This window comes from Jaculus jaculus, chromosome 5 (assembly GCF_020740685.1).
Source record: "Jaculus jaculus isolate mJacJac1 chromosome 5, mJacJac1.mat.Y.cur, whole genome shotgun sequence".
In the NCBI taxonomy this organism is placed as follows: Eukaryota; Metazoa; Chordata; class Mammalia; order Rodentia; family Dipodidae; genus Jaculus; species Jaculus jaculus.
The window spans coordinates 58,244,723-58,262,044 of record NC_059106.1 but is presented as its reverse complement, the minus strand read 5'-3'; the positions used below and the strand labels follow the sequence as shown (position 1 = coordinate 58,262,044).

General features: G+C 51.4%; 1 protein-coding gene across 2 annotated transcripts in view; it reads right to left on the bottom strand.

Annotated features, from left to right (window-relative positions):
* Positions 1–1,116: 1,116 nt before the first annotated feature.
* The window catches only part of Man1c1 (mannosidase alpha class 1C member 1), a 170,623-nt gene continuing 154,417 nt past the window's right edge, over positions 1,117–17,322 (bottom strand). For both annotated transcript variants that reach the window (XM_045150753.1, XM_045150754.1), the window contains exons 8-12: positions 12,930–13,045; positions 6,828–7,047; positions 3,953–4,125; positions 2,493–2,608; positions 1,117–1,586 (exon numbers count right to left, since the gene is read on the bottom strand). In XM_045150753.1, the coding sequence (XP_045006688.1) occupies positions 1,460–1,586; positions 2,493–2,608; positions 3,953–4,125; positions 6,828–7,047; positions 12,930–13,045 (752 nt within the window). In that variant the 3' untranslated portion in view covers positions 1,117–1,459. The remainder of the gene's footprint in view (positions 1,587–2,492; positions 2,609–3,952; positions 4,126–6,827; positions 7,048–12,929; positions 13,046–17,322) is intronic.

The following is a 17,322-nucleotide window of genomic DNA, read 5'->3' as shown; positions in this document are numbered from 1 at the left end:
AGGCTATGGGAGTGCCGAGGGAGGGAGGGGGCTGCAGGGGGGAGGGGGGATACTGTCATTTCAGTGTAGGGACCTCCTCAACTCCTTGCCAAGCAGATGGCCTCCAGTTTCAGGTCCCTCACAGGTTGGCCATGGTGGGGAACTGCTTGAGAGTGGGAATGGAGTCTGGGCTGGCAGAGCTCCTCCCTCAGCTTTCCCACAGCACTTATTATTATCTTTTGGATCTCGTCTTAAAGGTCGCCTGTCCAGCAAGGCCTTCCCTAACCCTCTACCGGGTCCTGGCCATCATTGGCTCAGTCTCATGTCTTCTTGGTGCCTATCATCTTCACTTCTCTGGGGGGCACCTATTCGACCTGACTCCCCTGACCGCCACAGGGCCATGACCACCTCACTGTCAGCAGCATCGCTGGATACAGCACAGCTCAGCCAGTATCCAAGTGACAAAGTAGATGACCAAGGACCTGGGTGCCAGGACACCCCCTGGGACCAGGCTCATGTCTCCCCTTTCCAGGCTGTGTGACTCAAGGCAAGTAGCTCTCTCTCTCTCTGGGCTTTCCCAAGGGTCTGTTTATGCATACGCACCCAACTCCATCTAAGGGGCAGCCTCCCCTCACATTCCTGAGCCTCTAAGTCCAACTGAAGGGACAATCGGAAGCTGGCCTCCTTTACTAAATCACACCCCAGATGAGCCGCCGGCTGCCAACTCTTTTCAATGACCACATTATTTTTCCCAGGAACCACTGGGGTGCAATGAGCCCAGTCTTATTTCTTATTCAATAAACTCCTTTATTCTAGTTCACATATTTTTCCATTACAATAATGAAAATAGCACTAGTGATTTGTAACACTTAGGCTCAAATCAAAGGGGAACCCCTACTCAAATAAGGTAAATAACATGTGATTGAACTTAAGGGTAAATGTTGGGCAGAAGGCATGAAAAATACAGACAATGGATCACGGTGGCATGTGTGGGAACACTGAGGGTTTCCCTTATCTTCCAGGCTGACTCCATTTTAGAATGCATGATCATGAAAATTATAATTGTCAAAATTCAGGTGGAAAGAAAAGCAAAATCAAGCCGAGAGAGAGAGAGAGAGAGAGAGAGAGAGAGAGAGAGAGAGAGAGAGAGAGAGAGAAAATAACCCCAACCAAAAGGCAGCGACTTAAACGTGTGGGTAGATGTGCAAACCTCAGTCCTTTGGCCCTGCGTGGCAAGTGTGGGTTCAGCGAGGTCCTTGAAACTGTCCATAGGAAGGAATGTCTGGACGCAGGGAGCTGCGGCCTGTGCCTGGCGTCACTGCATCTCCAGGTCCTGTCTCCTCACAGAGGAAAAGAAGTTGCCTGCCCGACACATCAGTCCAGGGTCTGCCCAGGACGGACCTCTGTCCCCAGGGTCTCTGAGAGAGTCCAGGATCCCAAGAAAGTGAGGCATCCCTGAGACACAGGTGCGGGACAGTGGTCACTGGTAGTTCCTGGTCTTGGCCAAGCTGTCCAAGTGGTTCACAGGCAGAGGGTGGGCCTCGGTGTTGAACACCCAGTCCTCTAGTGAGAGCACGTCATCTTCAGAGAACAGAAGATAGAGGTATCTGTGTGGTGGGAAAGGGAGGGAGACAGTGGTCAGTGCCCTGAGGGGAGGGGAGAGGAACTCTGCACCTGTTGGTGCTGGTCCCAGGGAAAGGCGGGGGAGGGTGTCACAGAATACGCAGAGGTCTAGGGCTGGAGGATCAGGTGGAGCCCTGCCTGTGGGCCTGTGGACTTCTTGGGACCTAGTTAGTTCCTTAGCCAGGTGCCCTGTGTTCCGCCCCCATCCAAACTCTTAGCCTGTCCCTGAAATACTACATACACTAAGTTCCCACCAGGGTAGTGACAGGAGCTATGGACCCAGAAATCCAGGGTAGTGACAGGAGCTATGGACCCGGAAATCCAGGGTAGTGACAGGAGCTATGGACCCAGAAATCCAGGGTAGTGGCAGGAGCTATGGACCTGGAAATCCAGGGTAGTGACAGGAGCTATGGACCTGGAAATCCAGGGTAGTGACAGGAGCTATGGACCTAGAAATCCAGCCCCAGAATGAAATGATTTGCTGGAAGGAGTCACCAGGCCAAGGGCAGCACAAAAGAAGGGGGCCTTTTTTTGTGTGTGAAGGGAAGTAATACAGATCATCATACCTGAGGGGACCATAGGGGGACAGTTTAACAACACCTAATGCTGACATCACTCACATGGACGGTGACAATTTGGGAGGAGGGCTGAAGGGCATGCGAGGCTCAGGAAGATGCCCTCTTGTGTTCAGTGATGGGGCTGTGTCCATCTTACCAAGGTCTCTGGGAGAGAAATGGGCTTGGCCAGAGATCAGCCCAGGCCACAGACTTCTGGACCCCAAACTCTGCACCCGACATGGGCTCCTGCCCAGTGACGGCAGGGCCTGACCATTGGCAGAGTGCCAGCCCCCTGCCCGCCCAGGCAAGGCCAGGCAAGGCCGCCGCACTCACTTCAGCGTCTCGGCCAGGAAGAAACTCTGCTGCCTGTTGTCGTAAGTGGGGGTGACGCTGTACACGTCCTCAAGGCCCGAGAAGCCAGCTTCCGTCCGGCAGTATTTCTCCAGGGCCTAAAGGAGGGGAACGAGCTCAGCACAGGGAGAAGACCTGGATGCTGTGCGGCAGGACTGTGCCAACACAAAGGCTCTGGCCCTCAGCTGGCCGCCCTGGCCTTCTTGGAAGACAAAGTCCCTGTCTGTTCTTCCCTCTGCCCTGGGAACTGAGGCCCAGCTGCCTCCTTGACCAACTGAGCAAACCTGTGGTCTGAACGTGGTGCTGAATTCCCACCTTCCTGGGGTCAGATGGACTGACCCACTGACCATAGGGGTGACCAGATCAACAATGGTCACTGGTGATCTGCAGGGTCTGCTGGTACCTAGGGAAGGGATCCTATGTGCCACTTCTCTAGCTATAGTCCCTGGGCTAGAGGGGCATAGGCCACTACCTTCTGCCTTGTGGACACAAATGAAATTACTAGGGCTGGAGAGATGGCTTAGCTGTTAAGGTGCTAGCTTGCAAAGCCTAAGGACCCATGTTCTATCTCTTTCCAGATCCCACATAAGCCAGACACACAAAAGGTGAGGCAAGCACAAGGCTGCAGATGACCACTAGGTGGCGCAAGTGTCTGGAGTTCAATTTCCAGGGCTGAGGCTCTGGTGTGCCACTTCTCTCTCTCTCTCTCTAAAAAATAAAAATTAAACAATTTTTTTAAACAAATGTTTTTTAAAATGCAATTTTACCCACTATAGGGTCTGTGGGCAGGTCCCATGGGCACAATTCCTGAGCCTGTGAAGGTGAAAGAACCAAGACCTCAGGGAAGTGAGTGGGCTCTGGACACTAAGGTGCCCTGAATGTGAGCTGCCTCCAATGCCCAAATGTGTGTCCCAGGGCAGCCCGTGTCCCCAGAGCTGGTGGCACCTTGTCAGCTGGGCATAGGGGTTGGTGGGGAGAAGGTCAGAGGAGTACCCATCAGGGGATCTTTCTAAAGTCGGTTCCTCCTCTGGGAGGGCCAGGTTCCAAGCTAGTGCTTGGGACTGAGGGAGAATGGGTGGTCACTGTGGGCTGGGCAGGGTGAGCTGCTGGCCCAGTGGCCAGTCCTGCTTCAGATATAGCATATTAAGCAACCTGTTGGGGCTCCAGAGCCTAGAACACGTCTGTGGGGATGCTGGGTGGCTGCCTGGCCTTGTTCCTGAGGTCTGCTGCCGGCTGGGTCCTGTCTCCAAGTCTCTGCACCAGCCTCTGCTCTGTCTTGGGGTGGCTTTCCCAGAGCTGGGCTCTCTGCAACCCCACCAACTTTCTCACCCTGTCCTTTGGCCAAAGGGTGGTCTGGCTGCCTTCTCAGTGCCTGACCAGGGGCCCTGGATCCATGACTGCGGCTCCTGGGGGACCCCGCCACCACCCCGGCACCCACTCACCATTACTACCTCCCAGCCCCACTCCCTGTAGATGGGGTCGTGCGTCTGCCGCCACAGGTACATGTAGCTCTCCACCACCTCGGGCCGCAGAATGTAGTAGCTCTCGCTCAGCTGTGTGGCCATTGCCTCTCTGCCGGAGTTGAACCAGAAGGCTTCAGGCCCCAGCTTGGTGTCTGTAGGAACAACCCCAGAGGCCCCATCAGACCTCCCACCTCTTGCTTTTCCCAGACCAGCTGCCCAGAACGCGTCTGGATGCCTGGAGGGTCTGGGAAGGTGCCGGTATGGATCGGTTCTACCCAAATGCCCCACAGGGTGCACCAGGTAGGCTCGCAGCTTCCCTCTCGAATTCCTTGAAGCCTCCAGGACTGGGCACTCAGACTCTCAATGAGTGGTCTGGGAAGGCGAGGCGTGGGCAGAGTTTCCCAATTGTGTGTTTGTAAATATTAGCTCTCTCAAAGATGCCAATTAGAGCTCAGGCAAGAAAGGGCTTCAAGCTGAGCATGGTGGCGCACGCCTATAATCCCAGCACTCAGAAGACAGAGGTAGGAGGATCACTGTGAGTTCAAGGCCAGCCTGAGACTACAGAGTGTGTTACAGGTCAACTTGGGCTATAGTGAGACCCTATCATGAAAAAAAAAGGTGGGGGGAGGTTTCAAGCTGAAACACATTTGGGGAACAGTGGGTCAACCGTCTGGTGTGCAGGACTCATCAGACTCCTCACCATGCTGACAAACCACAATGCTTCTCCACAGACCCCTTTCTTAGGAATCTACTTTCCACACTGCCCCTGCCCAGCCTACCTGAGAAGCTGCCTTTTGCATGTATGGTGGGTGGTATGGTATGTGCCACATACAGACATGTGCACTGCACACACGTGTGAAGGTCCAAAGAGAACATGGGGTGTCTATCGTTTCTTCTGTGTTTGAGAGACAGCTTCTCATTGAACCTGAAACTACTGTTCTTTTCCATGAGACTGGCTCACCAATGACCCCCAGCTGTTCTCCAGTCTCCTTTCCCCACAGGACGCTACCCATGCACAGCTCTTTCACTGGGTGCTAGTGACCAAAACATAGGTGGCCTAGGCCCTCTCAGGTCCTCCCTCGCTGAGCCAGCTCCACGCCCCCATTTTGTTCTCTGTAGGACCAAAATTATTGCCCCAAGCACAGCGGTCATTTAAGATTTCAAGAGCTCAGTCCAAAACCCTACTCTCTCTGTCTCTCTCTTTGGTTTCGAGATAGGATCTCACTGTAGTCCAGGCTTACCGGGAACTCACTATGTAGTCTCAGGCTGGCCTCAAACTCACAGTGTCTCCCACCCCAGGCTTTGCAGAAGGCGTGGGAGGGCCCGCTATGGAGAAACAGTGCCAAGTTGCTAATGGGGTTAGGGCGGCAGCGTCTGCAGCTGGCAGTGGGTGAGCTGGGACAATATGCTCTATTAAGCGGCTGTCTTTGATGGCCTGGCTGACTGTCCCAGACAAAGAGCGAGCTCTTTATTAAGCTTCCCAGTTGTTGATGGCCCTAGCACAGCACGAGCTCTATGAAGAAAACGGAAGGCTCATTTTGAGGCGGGTCTGACTCTCTGGGGGCCAGGGACCAGCTTGGAGAGCCAGTTCCCTGCACCCCCTTCCCACCCAGACACATGGCAGGCCACTCCCAGTCAATACCTCTGTGGTGGTTTGATTCAGGTGTCCCCCATAAACAGGTGTTGTGAATGCTAGCTTCCCAGCTGATGGATATTTGCGAATTAATGCCTCCTGGAGGGAGTGTATTGTTGGGGGCGGGCTTATGGGTTTTATAGCCAGTTTCCCCATGCCAGTGTTTGGCACACCCTCCTGTTGCTGTGGTCTACCTTATGTTGGCCAGGGGGTGATGTCCACCCTCTGTTCATGCCATCGTTTTCCCCTGCCATCATGGAGCTTCCCCTCAAGCCTGTAAGCCAAAATAAATCTCCTTTTCCCAGAAGCTGCTCTTGGTTGGGTGATTTCTACCAGCAATGCGAACCGGACTGCAACAACCTCCTTCATGACTGCCCAAGGGACAGCTCTTGGGGACTCAGCACTCTGGGAATTCCAGTGTTGCTGTCCCCATTGGACAGATAAGAAAAGAGAGGACCCTTCCCCCTCAAGCCAGGGAGGGGTAGAGCACAGCTTGGGTCCCTTCTTCCAGGGAACCCTGTGGCAATGAAGAGGGGTAGATGTTTCAGAGGGAGGCAGTGAGAGGTGGGACTTAACTCAGGGAACCTGGCTCTCATCCAGGATCAGCTGCTCACGCATGTGCTGTGTGACTTTCCCAAGTCACTTCCCCTCTCTGGGCTAATAGATCACTGGACTCATGATTCTAGGGTCTAGGATCATCCTGACCTTGCACTTAAGAACTGCAGAGAGAGAGGGAGAGGGAGAGGGAGAGGGAGAGGGAGAGGGAGAGGGAACATGGACACAAGGCATTCAAGCTTGCTTGTGGTCTTGAGTCAAAATGACTGGATACAGGAACATGTGTGAGCCACACGTGGAGGGTTCTTGGGGTAGGCTGAGGTGCCTTTGTGTGCAGGGACTCAATTTCCTGAACCTGCCTCCAGGGCTGGAGGACCATTGGGCCTGCCCCTCCCTTGGGACCTTGGCCACGTCATCCCTGAGCTTCGGTTTCCCAACCTGTGTAGCAAGGCTGTGCAGTGATGTGTGTCGAGGGCTGAATACATCATTTACATCATTAGACACAATCAGCGTCGAGACGCCTGGCCCCGTTTACATTCCAGTAAAGTTCCACCCAGAGGAGACAGCTAAGACCTCCAGCTCCCTCCTCCTGCTCCTTCCCGTGTTTTCTCGGTGTCTGGTGTCTAACCCCAGCTTGGCTGCAGCACCCTCCCCCTGCAGGGTTACCTGAGCGGGCGTAAGACTCATGGCATGTCCTGGTGATCTGGGCTGCGAGCTCTCTGTAGTGGGCCCTATTTTCTTCCTTGGCATCTTCAGCGCCGAGGGAGATCATGCCCCCTGAGAAGCAGGCCAGGTGCCCCATCTTGTGGTCCAAGATCCCACCTCGCCACTCGGCAATGTAGGTCAGGCCCTCGGGAGAGACGTTCACCAAGTATGTCTCTATGGCCTGAGACAGAGTGGGGAAAAGGTAGAGGCATGGGGGTAGAGAGAAAGGGAGGAAGGGGTGAGAATGAGCCTTTTGGTGACAGCAGCAGAGTGGCCCTCCAGCTGCCCCCTTGATTTCTGCTGGCTGAGGTCCCTGCCAAGGCCAGCAGGGGTCCTGCAGCCAAGAGCTGAGGCCTGGGGCCTTCTGGGAACTAGGATATAAGGCAGGTTTTTTGCATTTGTAGTTTTTTTTTTTTAAAGTATTTTATTTATTTATTTAAAAGAGCAGAGAGATTAAGAGTGAGAAAGTGAGAGAGAGAATATGGGTGTACCGGGGCGTCATGCCACTGTAAATGAGCTCCAGATGCAAGTGCCACTTTGTGCATCGGGCCATGTGTGGGTACTGGCAAATTGAACCTGGGCTGGCAGCCTTTCTAAGCAAGTGCCTTTAATTGCTGAGCCATCTCCTCAGCCCCATGTTTGTGTGTTCGCTTGTTTCTTTGCAGTACTGAGGATTGAACCTACAGCCGTGGGCATGCTACGCTGGCATTCTATCACCGAACTCTACCTCCGGCAAATCTGTTTTGTGAACACTTAAATATCTTTAAGCTAGTTACCCTCTTCCACTGTACCCTCTGCTGCCAGGACTCTGCCTGAAGCCCAACTAGCCTGTGGGGGGACTTCCGGGCCCAGATGCACCCGAAGTGCTCAGCTCTCCTGTGGATATGCACAAAAGGCCCTGGTGTTCCATCAGGTCCTCAAAAGGCACCCATGAGAAAGGAGGAGCTGCTTGGTAAAGGGACCTCAGCAAACACTCTTCCCTTAATGCCCGGCACATGGGGTGCAGTGCCCTCTACAGGTAAAGGGGAGGAATGGCTCCCCCAGCTCATCCAGCCACACTAGGGCTCTGGAGCTCTGCTTTCTGGTGAAGAGGGGCTGCTGAGGAAGGACTGCAGCATGTTGGGGTGCCGATGCATTAGGCACTGCACCACCCACTCCTTGCAGAGCACCCCAGGGGCTCTGAGACCAAGGTTCTGGGTGGGGGAGCTGCTCACAGCCCAAGGCCAGACTCCATGAGTCTGGGGGTTTTTGTCATAAATCAGGACTTGTGGGAATATCACTGGATTTTTGTAATTACCCCTCCAACTTTCTCTCCCTTTTATTTTTAAAAACTACTTTATTTTAAAAAACTACTTTATTTATTTGCACAGAGAGAGACAGAAAAAGAGAAAGAGAATGGGCACCAGGACCTCTTGGCACTACAAATTCCAGATGCACGTATCTGGCTTTATGTGGGTACTAGGGAGTTAAACCCAGGCTTCCAGGCTTTGCAAGCAAGTGATTTTAACTGCTGAACTATATCTCTAGCCACAAGCTATACTTTAAAAAAATATTTTATTTTAATTTATTTATTAGAGACAGAGGGGGAGAGATAGATAGATAGATAGAGAGAGAGAGAGAGAGAGAGAGAGAGAGAATGGGGGCGCTCCAGGGCCTCTAACCACTGCAAACAAACTCCAGATGCATATGCTACCATGTGCATCTGGCTTATATGGGACCTGGAGAATGAAACGGGGATCCTTTGACTTTGCAGGTGAGCGCCTTAACCGCGAAGCCACCTGTCCAGCCCACCCACAAGCTACTCTTAAATGATGAATCAGATTGTATCCCAGGTCCTATAAGAACCTCCTGAAGTTCTCAGTAGCCCCCCCCCAAAAGGCCCGGCTGGACCTCAAAGGTATCCTGGTCGGTACCCCAAATGGTGACCTGATTCTACAGACTCGCTCCTGAGCAGAGACTCTGTGGGTTTAAATCTTTCTCTACCAGTTCCAATCTGTGTGACACTGAGCAGGTTACATATTCTCTCTGGGCCTCGGTTTCCTTGTGTGTGACAGGGGCATGAGTGATAGTTGTCTTGCAGGATACTGAGAATTTTGAGGTCTTTCTGCAGAGCTGGGCATGTTTCCCAGCACAGAGTGCCCAACAAATGCCACCATGGGTCCTCTGAAGTCTGTTCCCTGACCTCTCTTTCCACACCTGGCCACATCCTCCCTGGCTTCTTTCTATTGATGTCCCCCCTCTTTGGGCCAGGGGCTGGGGACACAGCTGCTCCATGGATGGCTCTGGCCCCTGGCTCATGAGCTCCCCCTGACTAACACGTGGAAATTAACATCTGTGGTCAGCGTTCAAGAACGAAATGAGAGGTAGAGATGAAAATGGGGGTCTGCTTTGCAGAGTGAGATCAGAGAGGTTCCTGCTTCAGGCTGCTTTGTGGAGAGGCGCCCCTTTTACTCCCATCTCCCAGCGCCTCTTTACCCCGTGCTGGCCCCACTCGGAAGCCTGAGTCTGTGCAGTGTTGTCTCCACACCATGGCTCTGCGTGCCATATGACGCAGCAGCCACCAGCCAGGCCTGGCACATGAAGATGGTGTTGGCTCCAGGATCTGTCTGTCTTTTTTCTCTCTCGTCAGGGCCAGGGCTGAGGGGCTGGCTGCAAGACCCTTGCTGAATGGCAGATGGGGAAAGACTGATAAGGTGCCACACCAGGCCACCTGTTCTGCACGGCATGCTGAGGAGTCTTGGAGAGCCGCTGGCTCCCAGGGGCTTCTCTGGACCTGCTTCCTGGAACAGCTGGGGCCCAGCAGCAGTTCTGTCCAGCTGAGGACCACTGCCGGGGGTGGGCATCATGATGAGCCCAGAGCCCCAGAACTTGGCTCAGCCACCAGTTGCCAACGTATTGGATGTGACAAGGCAGACATGTGGGTGCCAGGAGGTCACGCCCTGGAGCTGGAAAGCAGAACCTTCCAGAAGGCCTCCCAGAGGCTGGTTCCATGTGTGGTGAGCCCCAGGATAGTAAGTAGGACATTACAGACCAGTGTCTCTGAATGAGACAGAGGTGAGCAGAGGTGGAGACAAGACCCCCAGGCTTCTAGAACCTCAGGGAAGCACAGGTTGACTTGATGGCAGCCCCCGGGACAGGCCAAGATCGCAGCAAGGGCTGAGCTCGTGTTAAGTAGCTGGACTGGCTTTGTCCCCGGCCCAGCCAGCTCCCCCCCCGTACTCCATGGGAAGCCTATCGAAGCCTCCTGAAGAGACCTGTGTGACAGGCAGTGGGCTAGTATAGACAGGAGCACTGGGCTTGGAGTCAGGCAGACCTGTGTGCCCTTCCAAGCCTCAGTTGTGCTGTCTTTAAGATGGGACTGAGTAGGACCAAGGACTTCAGAGCATTTGCCCGAGCAGGCTGCTCTCCCTGGTGCCCCTCCTCCTGTGACCTCCAAGGGTGTATGTGTGGGGTGCCCTGTCTGACTCTTCTACCTGGCCCCAGCAGAACTGGGTCTACCGATCTGCACACTGGGGTCCCCTGGAGCTTTGTAATGGTGTCAGTGGGCACCACAGACGCTCTGCTGTGACTGATCAGAGGTGCAGCCTGGATGGGGTTTGAGTCTCCCAGGTGATTCTAACAGGATAACAAGGTTGAAACCACTGGCCTAACTCTTCAAAGCCCCAGACTTGCCAGAGGCCACCCTTCACTCAGGGCCCGTGGCCCCGGGCTCCTTAGGAGGAGATCAAACGTGGGAGCCGAGCTGAGTTCTCCTCTCTCAATCAAGCGCTTTCTGAGGGCGCCCAGACAGCTTACATAATTCATATCCAGCTCTCCCTTCAAGCCACAGCCACAGCTGCCCTGAGGGCCAGGAGTCAGCGCTCACTGGTTAACTTTGTGTTTACTCTGCAAAGGGTGCCGGGAAGAGTGGAAACTACTCCTCCGGCAGGGGACACGGGCTGGGTTCATCTAAAGCCACGAGCAGACAGGGCCAAGAGAGACCGGGCTGGGACCGGAGCGCCCGTCACCGCTCTGTGACTCGGGTCTTCGTGCTGGGCGGGGAAAACACATCTCTGAGCCCATGGTTCACAAGGCCCACAGCCGTGCGGTGTGTCTCGATGTGTTTCTTCAAGCACTATCATTTCTGGTCCCAGTTGTGCCATCTAACGCTCCTTAGAAATTACCATCCATCCAATCCACTCATCCACTGCCCAACTCACCTGTCCATCTGTCCATCCATCCTCTCATTCAACTACTCACATCAAGCCACCTATCTGCTCACCAACTCATCCCCCATCCATCCATTTAACCGATCCCATCAGTATACCCATCCACTCATCTACTCATCCTTCCGTCTATCCATTCTTCCAAGTGCTCACATCGATCCACCCATCCACCCATCAGCGCATCCATCCAGCCATCCATACACCTGCCTCCACTGCTCATTTCTACTCATTCACATACCCATCCACTCGTTCATCTGTCCATCCATCTACCTGTTTGCATCAGTTTATCTATCCATCCACTAACTCATCCATCCATCCACCCATATAACTGCACATCAATCCACTATCACCAACCAATTCATATATCTGCCCATCAGTTCAACTGCCCACATACATTCACCCATGTACCCAACCTTCTACCCACCATGTACCCACCCACCCCTTCACCCACTCATATATCCACCCAACGACCCACCCCCCCTTCTGATCCATGCATCCTTCCTTCCATCCATCCATCCCTAAGCATTCATTTGTTCACACCATGGCTTCTGTGTGCTGGCCTGTTTCGGGAGTGTGGCATGCAGAGTATGCCAGGAGACAAAATGCCCATCCTAGGGAGTTTCCACACACTGTACTGGGGAAGACAGGCACTGATCAGGTAAGAAAGTGTGTGCACATGATGTGGGATACCGTGACAGAGCCAGAAGAGAATCAACCTGGGTGTGTGACGCACAGGCTGGGAAAGGTAATTTCAATAGCAGCATTTGAGTTGAGATTTGACTAGATCCAACCATTTCAATGGCTAATGGGGCAGCCAGTGAAAAGGCCAGGAGGTTGGAACAATCTGGTGTGCCTGAGGAAACAGAAGTGGAGAGAGTGAGGCAGTGAAGTCCTAATGGACAAGGCCTCATTCAAGCAGGGCTCTGCAGGTGAAGGACAGGGCCACATTTCCAGCTCCTGAGTGTTGTGTACAGAGGGACCCAACTTAGAAACAAGGCTGAGGGGAAGCTAGGAGCTCACTTGGACAGAAATAAAATGGTAGTTTAGACCAAGGTGGTGGCCAAACAGATTAAATTTGCTCTACTAAGTTTATGGGAAAACTGAGGCCAGGGCCTGCCCCGTGCCTTTTCATTAAAAGGGTTCAAAGCTATCTATTGATGAGTTGTGGGGTTTCCTAAAACTTTTCCCTATGTGCCGTAGTCTCTCTTATCTTTGGGGGACTCACCTCAGCCTACCACTCCTCTTCATTCCACACCCCATGGTCAGCTCTGCAGATCCTTTTTTTTTTTTTTCCTTCAAGGTAGTGTCTGCCTCTAGCCCAGGCTGACCTGTCTCAGGGTGGCCTTGAACTCATGGTGATGCTCCTACCTCTGCTTCCCTAGTGCTGGGATTAAAGGTGTGTGCCACCATGCCCAGCTAGCTCTGCCAGTTCTATGCTGTGTGGCTCTGGGCAAGTGTCCTCCCTCTCTGGGCCTTGGTTTCCATCCACATGGGGGGAGAAGAGCAGATGTGCACACTCCTCAATGCAGGTCACAGAAAAGATGAGATGAGCATTTGGCTTCTCCCCTGGTGGCTTCTGGTTATAATCTGGGCTCCGGTACCTTAAATGAAGCCCATGGGGGAAGCTAGAACCAAAGTTTCTGAATCAGTCTGTCACTTCCTGTGAGACCTTGCACAAATGACCGAACCCTACTTGAGCCCAGCTGTTGATCCCAGACCCTAGGGAGTCGGTTTTGAACCAGTGGAGCGCATGGCTGGGAGACCTGTCCTGTGTCCCTGGCCCAGTCCACAGCCCCCCTGCAGTGCTTGGGGCCTGCAAGGGCATTTGCTGCCCGTGCAGGGGGAGCGGACCACTCACCTCCAAGGCTTCATAGTACATGGTTTTAGCCTCCATATCCGTCTTGGCAGACATCAGCCAGGATTTGATCAAATATTCATAAAAACTGTCTCCGAGTCCTCCAACTGAGACGTGGTCTGTGGGGCAGGGGGAGGGGACAAGGACGTTAGTAAGCCATCTGATGTTGGCTTGGTTTGTAGGTGGCTTCTGGAACTCTGAGCTGGGTCGGGGTGGAGCTGGCATTGACTCAGCTACCACCCAACTCCAAATGAGCGGAGGGAATACAAACAGCAGCGAGAAAACCTAAGTGTCTTGAGCCAGGCACCCTGTGCCCAAGTAAGGGTCATTTGGGTCATGCCTTGCCTGGCACTTGCAGGCTGAGGATGTGGAGCCTGTTACTAACTGTAAAGGGGAAGGAGCTTCTTTGAAATGCTTGTGTGAGGGGCTAGAGAAATGGCTCGGTGGACACAACACTTGTGCCAAGTGTGAGGACTTCCTCAGACCACCCCCCACCCAATCCATTACAGATGACATCTGCAATCTCAGCACACCTCTGGTGAAGTGAGAGGCAGAGACAGCAGAATCCCTGGAAATTCATAGGTCAGCTAGCTTTGCAGACTCAATGACAAGCAAAGAGAGACCTCAGCCAAGCACGGCGATGCACGCCTTTAGTCCCAACTGAGGTAGGAGGATCACTGAGTTCAAGGCCAGCCTGGGGGTACAGAGTGAGTTCCAGGTCAGCCTAGGCTAGAGTGCAACCCTGCCTCAAAAACAAAAGAATAAGTGGGTGAGATGGCTACATAGGAATCACACCAAACAAGCCTAGGGAGGGACTTAGGCCAAACCACAGCAAAAATACACTTTTCTTCTGCAAATTCTTCTAAAATTCAACTGAACAATATACACATTCAACTAAAAACTAGCACAGAGTATGCAAGTGTGGGGATTGAAACAAACAGATAACCTTATAATGCCCAAATCCCTGATTTTGTATAGGTTTTTACTGGCTACAGGGGAGAAGCAAGAGAGACCAAGATCTACCAGAAAGGAGGAAACAGGCCAGAATCTCGCAGAGACACTTGTGGCCCTCACAGATCTGCTCATCCTTCCGGCCTAGCACCCAGCTGCAGGAGCAAAGACCAAACAAGGGGACTTTCCAATCTCATCAAACGGGAAGGAGAGACAGCGGAGATCAGCTAAGGAGCTGCTGAAAGGGACACGGGTGGGGCCAGCTGAGCAGTTCCAGTACAGCTCCAGGCTTCCTGCCCTCTCCCACCCCCAACCATCAGAACCATGAACCTCCGGAGAATGCATTTCAGCCCCTGGCAGCAGGGCATCCAGCCCAGCTGATTAGACCACCAGCTCTACAGCACAACATGGAGGGATCGAGGCGGGCACTCAGCATTGGTGAGATCTGAAGCCACCCCAAAGGTAATGAGGCACACTGACAAAAAAGCAGGCACATAGGCCTGCACAGGAAGTGCTGGTCTCTCTTTCCATGTCACGGCAGGTTATGGGTTACATATTCGTGGTTGGCTTTACCATTCTCAATTAAGCAGTATTTGGGGGTTGACTACTGTTGCCTCTGATGCTTTCAGATTTAACTTTTTTTGTTTTTAGAGAGCAACAGACAGAGAGAGAAAGAGGCAGATAGAGAGACAGAATGGGCACGCCAGGGCCTCCAGCCACTGCAAACAAACTCCAGACGTGTGCGCCCCCTTCTGCATCTGGCTAACGAGGGTCCTGGGGAATCGATCCTCGAACCGGGGTCCTTAGGCTTCACAGGCAAGCGCTTAACCGCTAAGCCATCTCTCCAGCCCGTGCTTTCAGATTTATAGAGCCTTTGTCTTTTTCTTCTGTCATTATTGGGAGCAGGGTCTAATTCAGACCCAGGCTGACCTACAACCCATTTCGGAACAGAAATGTCAACCTCCCAGCTGACAGGATTAAGGGCGTAGAGCAACACACACCCTTAGGGATTTGGGCTTTGTAAGGTTATCTGTTTGTGTCAATCCCCACACTTGCATACTCTGTGCTGTTTTTTATTGAATGTGTATATTGCTCAGTTGAATTTTAGAATTTTGCCAGTAAACTGCTCCACCCAGCTCACTAGAATACTTGAACAGCAGGCAAACTCAATACCAAGGATCACTTCTGCAGTTGCACTGGAGTACAAGAGCTGCACCTGGCACCTTAAACTCCTACTCTGAAGGTACGTAAAGTTGGATTTCCAAGTCTAAGAGCACCACAGATAATTAGAAAACCCAAGCATCAAATCTACTCAAGATGCAAAAATCACTCCATTATAAAATAAGAAACACAAAGAATCAAGACAATACAACCTCACCAAAAACTATAAATCCACCAGAAATGACCCCCAATGAGGCTTTTTAAAAAATGTTTTTGTTTTTTTAAATTTTTTTTATTTAAGAGAGAGAGAGAGAGAGAGAGAATGGGCGCGCCAGGGCCTCCAGCCACTGCAAACGAACTCCAGATGCATGCGCCCCCTTGTGCATCTGGCTAACGTGGGTCCTGGGGAATCAAGCCTCGAACAGGGGTCCTTAGGCTTCACAGGCAAGCGCTTAACCGCTAAGCCATCTCTCCAGCCCAATAAGGCTTTTTTAGATGAAATGCTATCTATACTCAAATAAAGAAGAAATCAAAAGAATCAAAGAAGAAAATAAAGGAATTAAAGAAGAAAACAAACTCCTGAAGGAATTCCAAGAGAACCTAATACAGTCCAACAAAGAGAAAGACAAGCTAATAACAAGGTACAAATAGGAATTTTAAGATATCCGGGACACTATGCAAAAATCAAATGTAAGAATTCAGGGTATAAAAGAATGAGAAGAATTTCACTCCAAAGGCATAGTAGGTGTTTTCAACAAAATCATAGAAGAAAATTTCCTCCAAATTGGGAAATAAATGCCAATGCAGAAACAGGAAAACAGACAAAACCTGGGAAGAACCTCTCCTTGCCATGTTATAATTAAACTACTAAACACACAAACCAAAGAAAATATATTGAAAGCAGTCAGAGAGAAAAAGCAAGTCACCTATAAAAGCAAGCCCATCAGGATCACAGCAGATTACTCAACACAAACTTTAAAAGCCAGAAGGGCTTGGAATGATATATTCCAAGTTCTGAAAGATAACCACTGTCAACCAATATTACTTTATCCCACAAAGCTGTCTATCCAAATTGAAGGAGAAATAAGGACATTCCACAGTAAAGACAGGCTAAAGGAATTTATGATAACTAAACCAGTTCTACAGAAAAGACTTGAAGGAATCCTTCACACTGAAGAGAAAGCAAAGTGCACACATGAGGAAACAGGAAAAAACCCCCTCAAATAACAGTTAAAACAAGAGAGTAAAGGGAAACAGGAAGCACTACAAAACAAGAAGAATGGCAAGAATAAACACATACCTTTCAACAATAACTTAACATTGATGGCTTCAATGCCCCAACCAAAGACACAGGCTTGCAAACTGGATTAAAAGGCAGGATCCTTTGTTTGTTACCACCAGGAAACTCATCTCTCATTAAAAGATAGACAGTATCTTAGGGTGAAAGGATGGAAAATGAAATTTCAAGCAAATAGGCCTAGGAAACAAGCAGGGGTTGCTATCCTAATATCTTCCAGGACAGACATCAAACCAACATTAGTGAGGAAAGATAAAGAAGGTCACTTTATACTGATTAAAGGAACACTCCAACAGGAGGTCATTATAATCCTAAATGTATATGCACCTAACATGGGGGCTCCCAATTTCATCAAACACTATTAGACTTAAGGTCACAGATAATACCAAACATTCCATCCAAATGCTGAAGAATATACATTTTTCTTAACAACACATGGAACATTCTCCAAAATAGACCATATATTAGGACACAAAGCAAATCTTAACAAATACAGGAAAAGTTAATTCCTTGTACTCTATCTGATCACAATGGGATTAAACTACAAATCAGTAACAAGAACAGAGCATACAGAAACTCATGGGAACTAAACAGTACACTACTGAAATGAACGATGTTTTCTCTCTCCAGAGGTATTGAGAACATTGCTGTCCTGAGTGTCATCTCACAGGGGAACTTGACCCAGGTGGACACCCTCCTTAGGAGGGGCATCTTGGTAGCAGGTGTGTGTCAGTGTGAGTGTGATGTGCCCCAGCGATGCATGGCATGCAAGGAGACGTGCAGGTGTGGGGTCAGCAGAGGGACATCCACATCAGTATGGGGCAAGCCACTGCCCACTCTGGGCCTCGGTTTCCTGATCCGTACACAGTGAGAAGGGAAGCACAAGACGGAGCCCAGGGGCTTGACAGCAGAGCTGGGCTTGGCTGTGCCCCTGTGGTAGCAGCACGGTCACCACATGCAGCCGTAGGATGTGGGGCCACCAGCTCA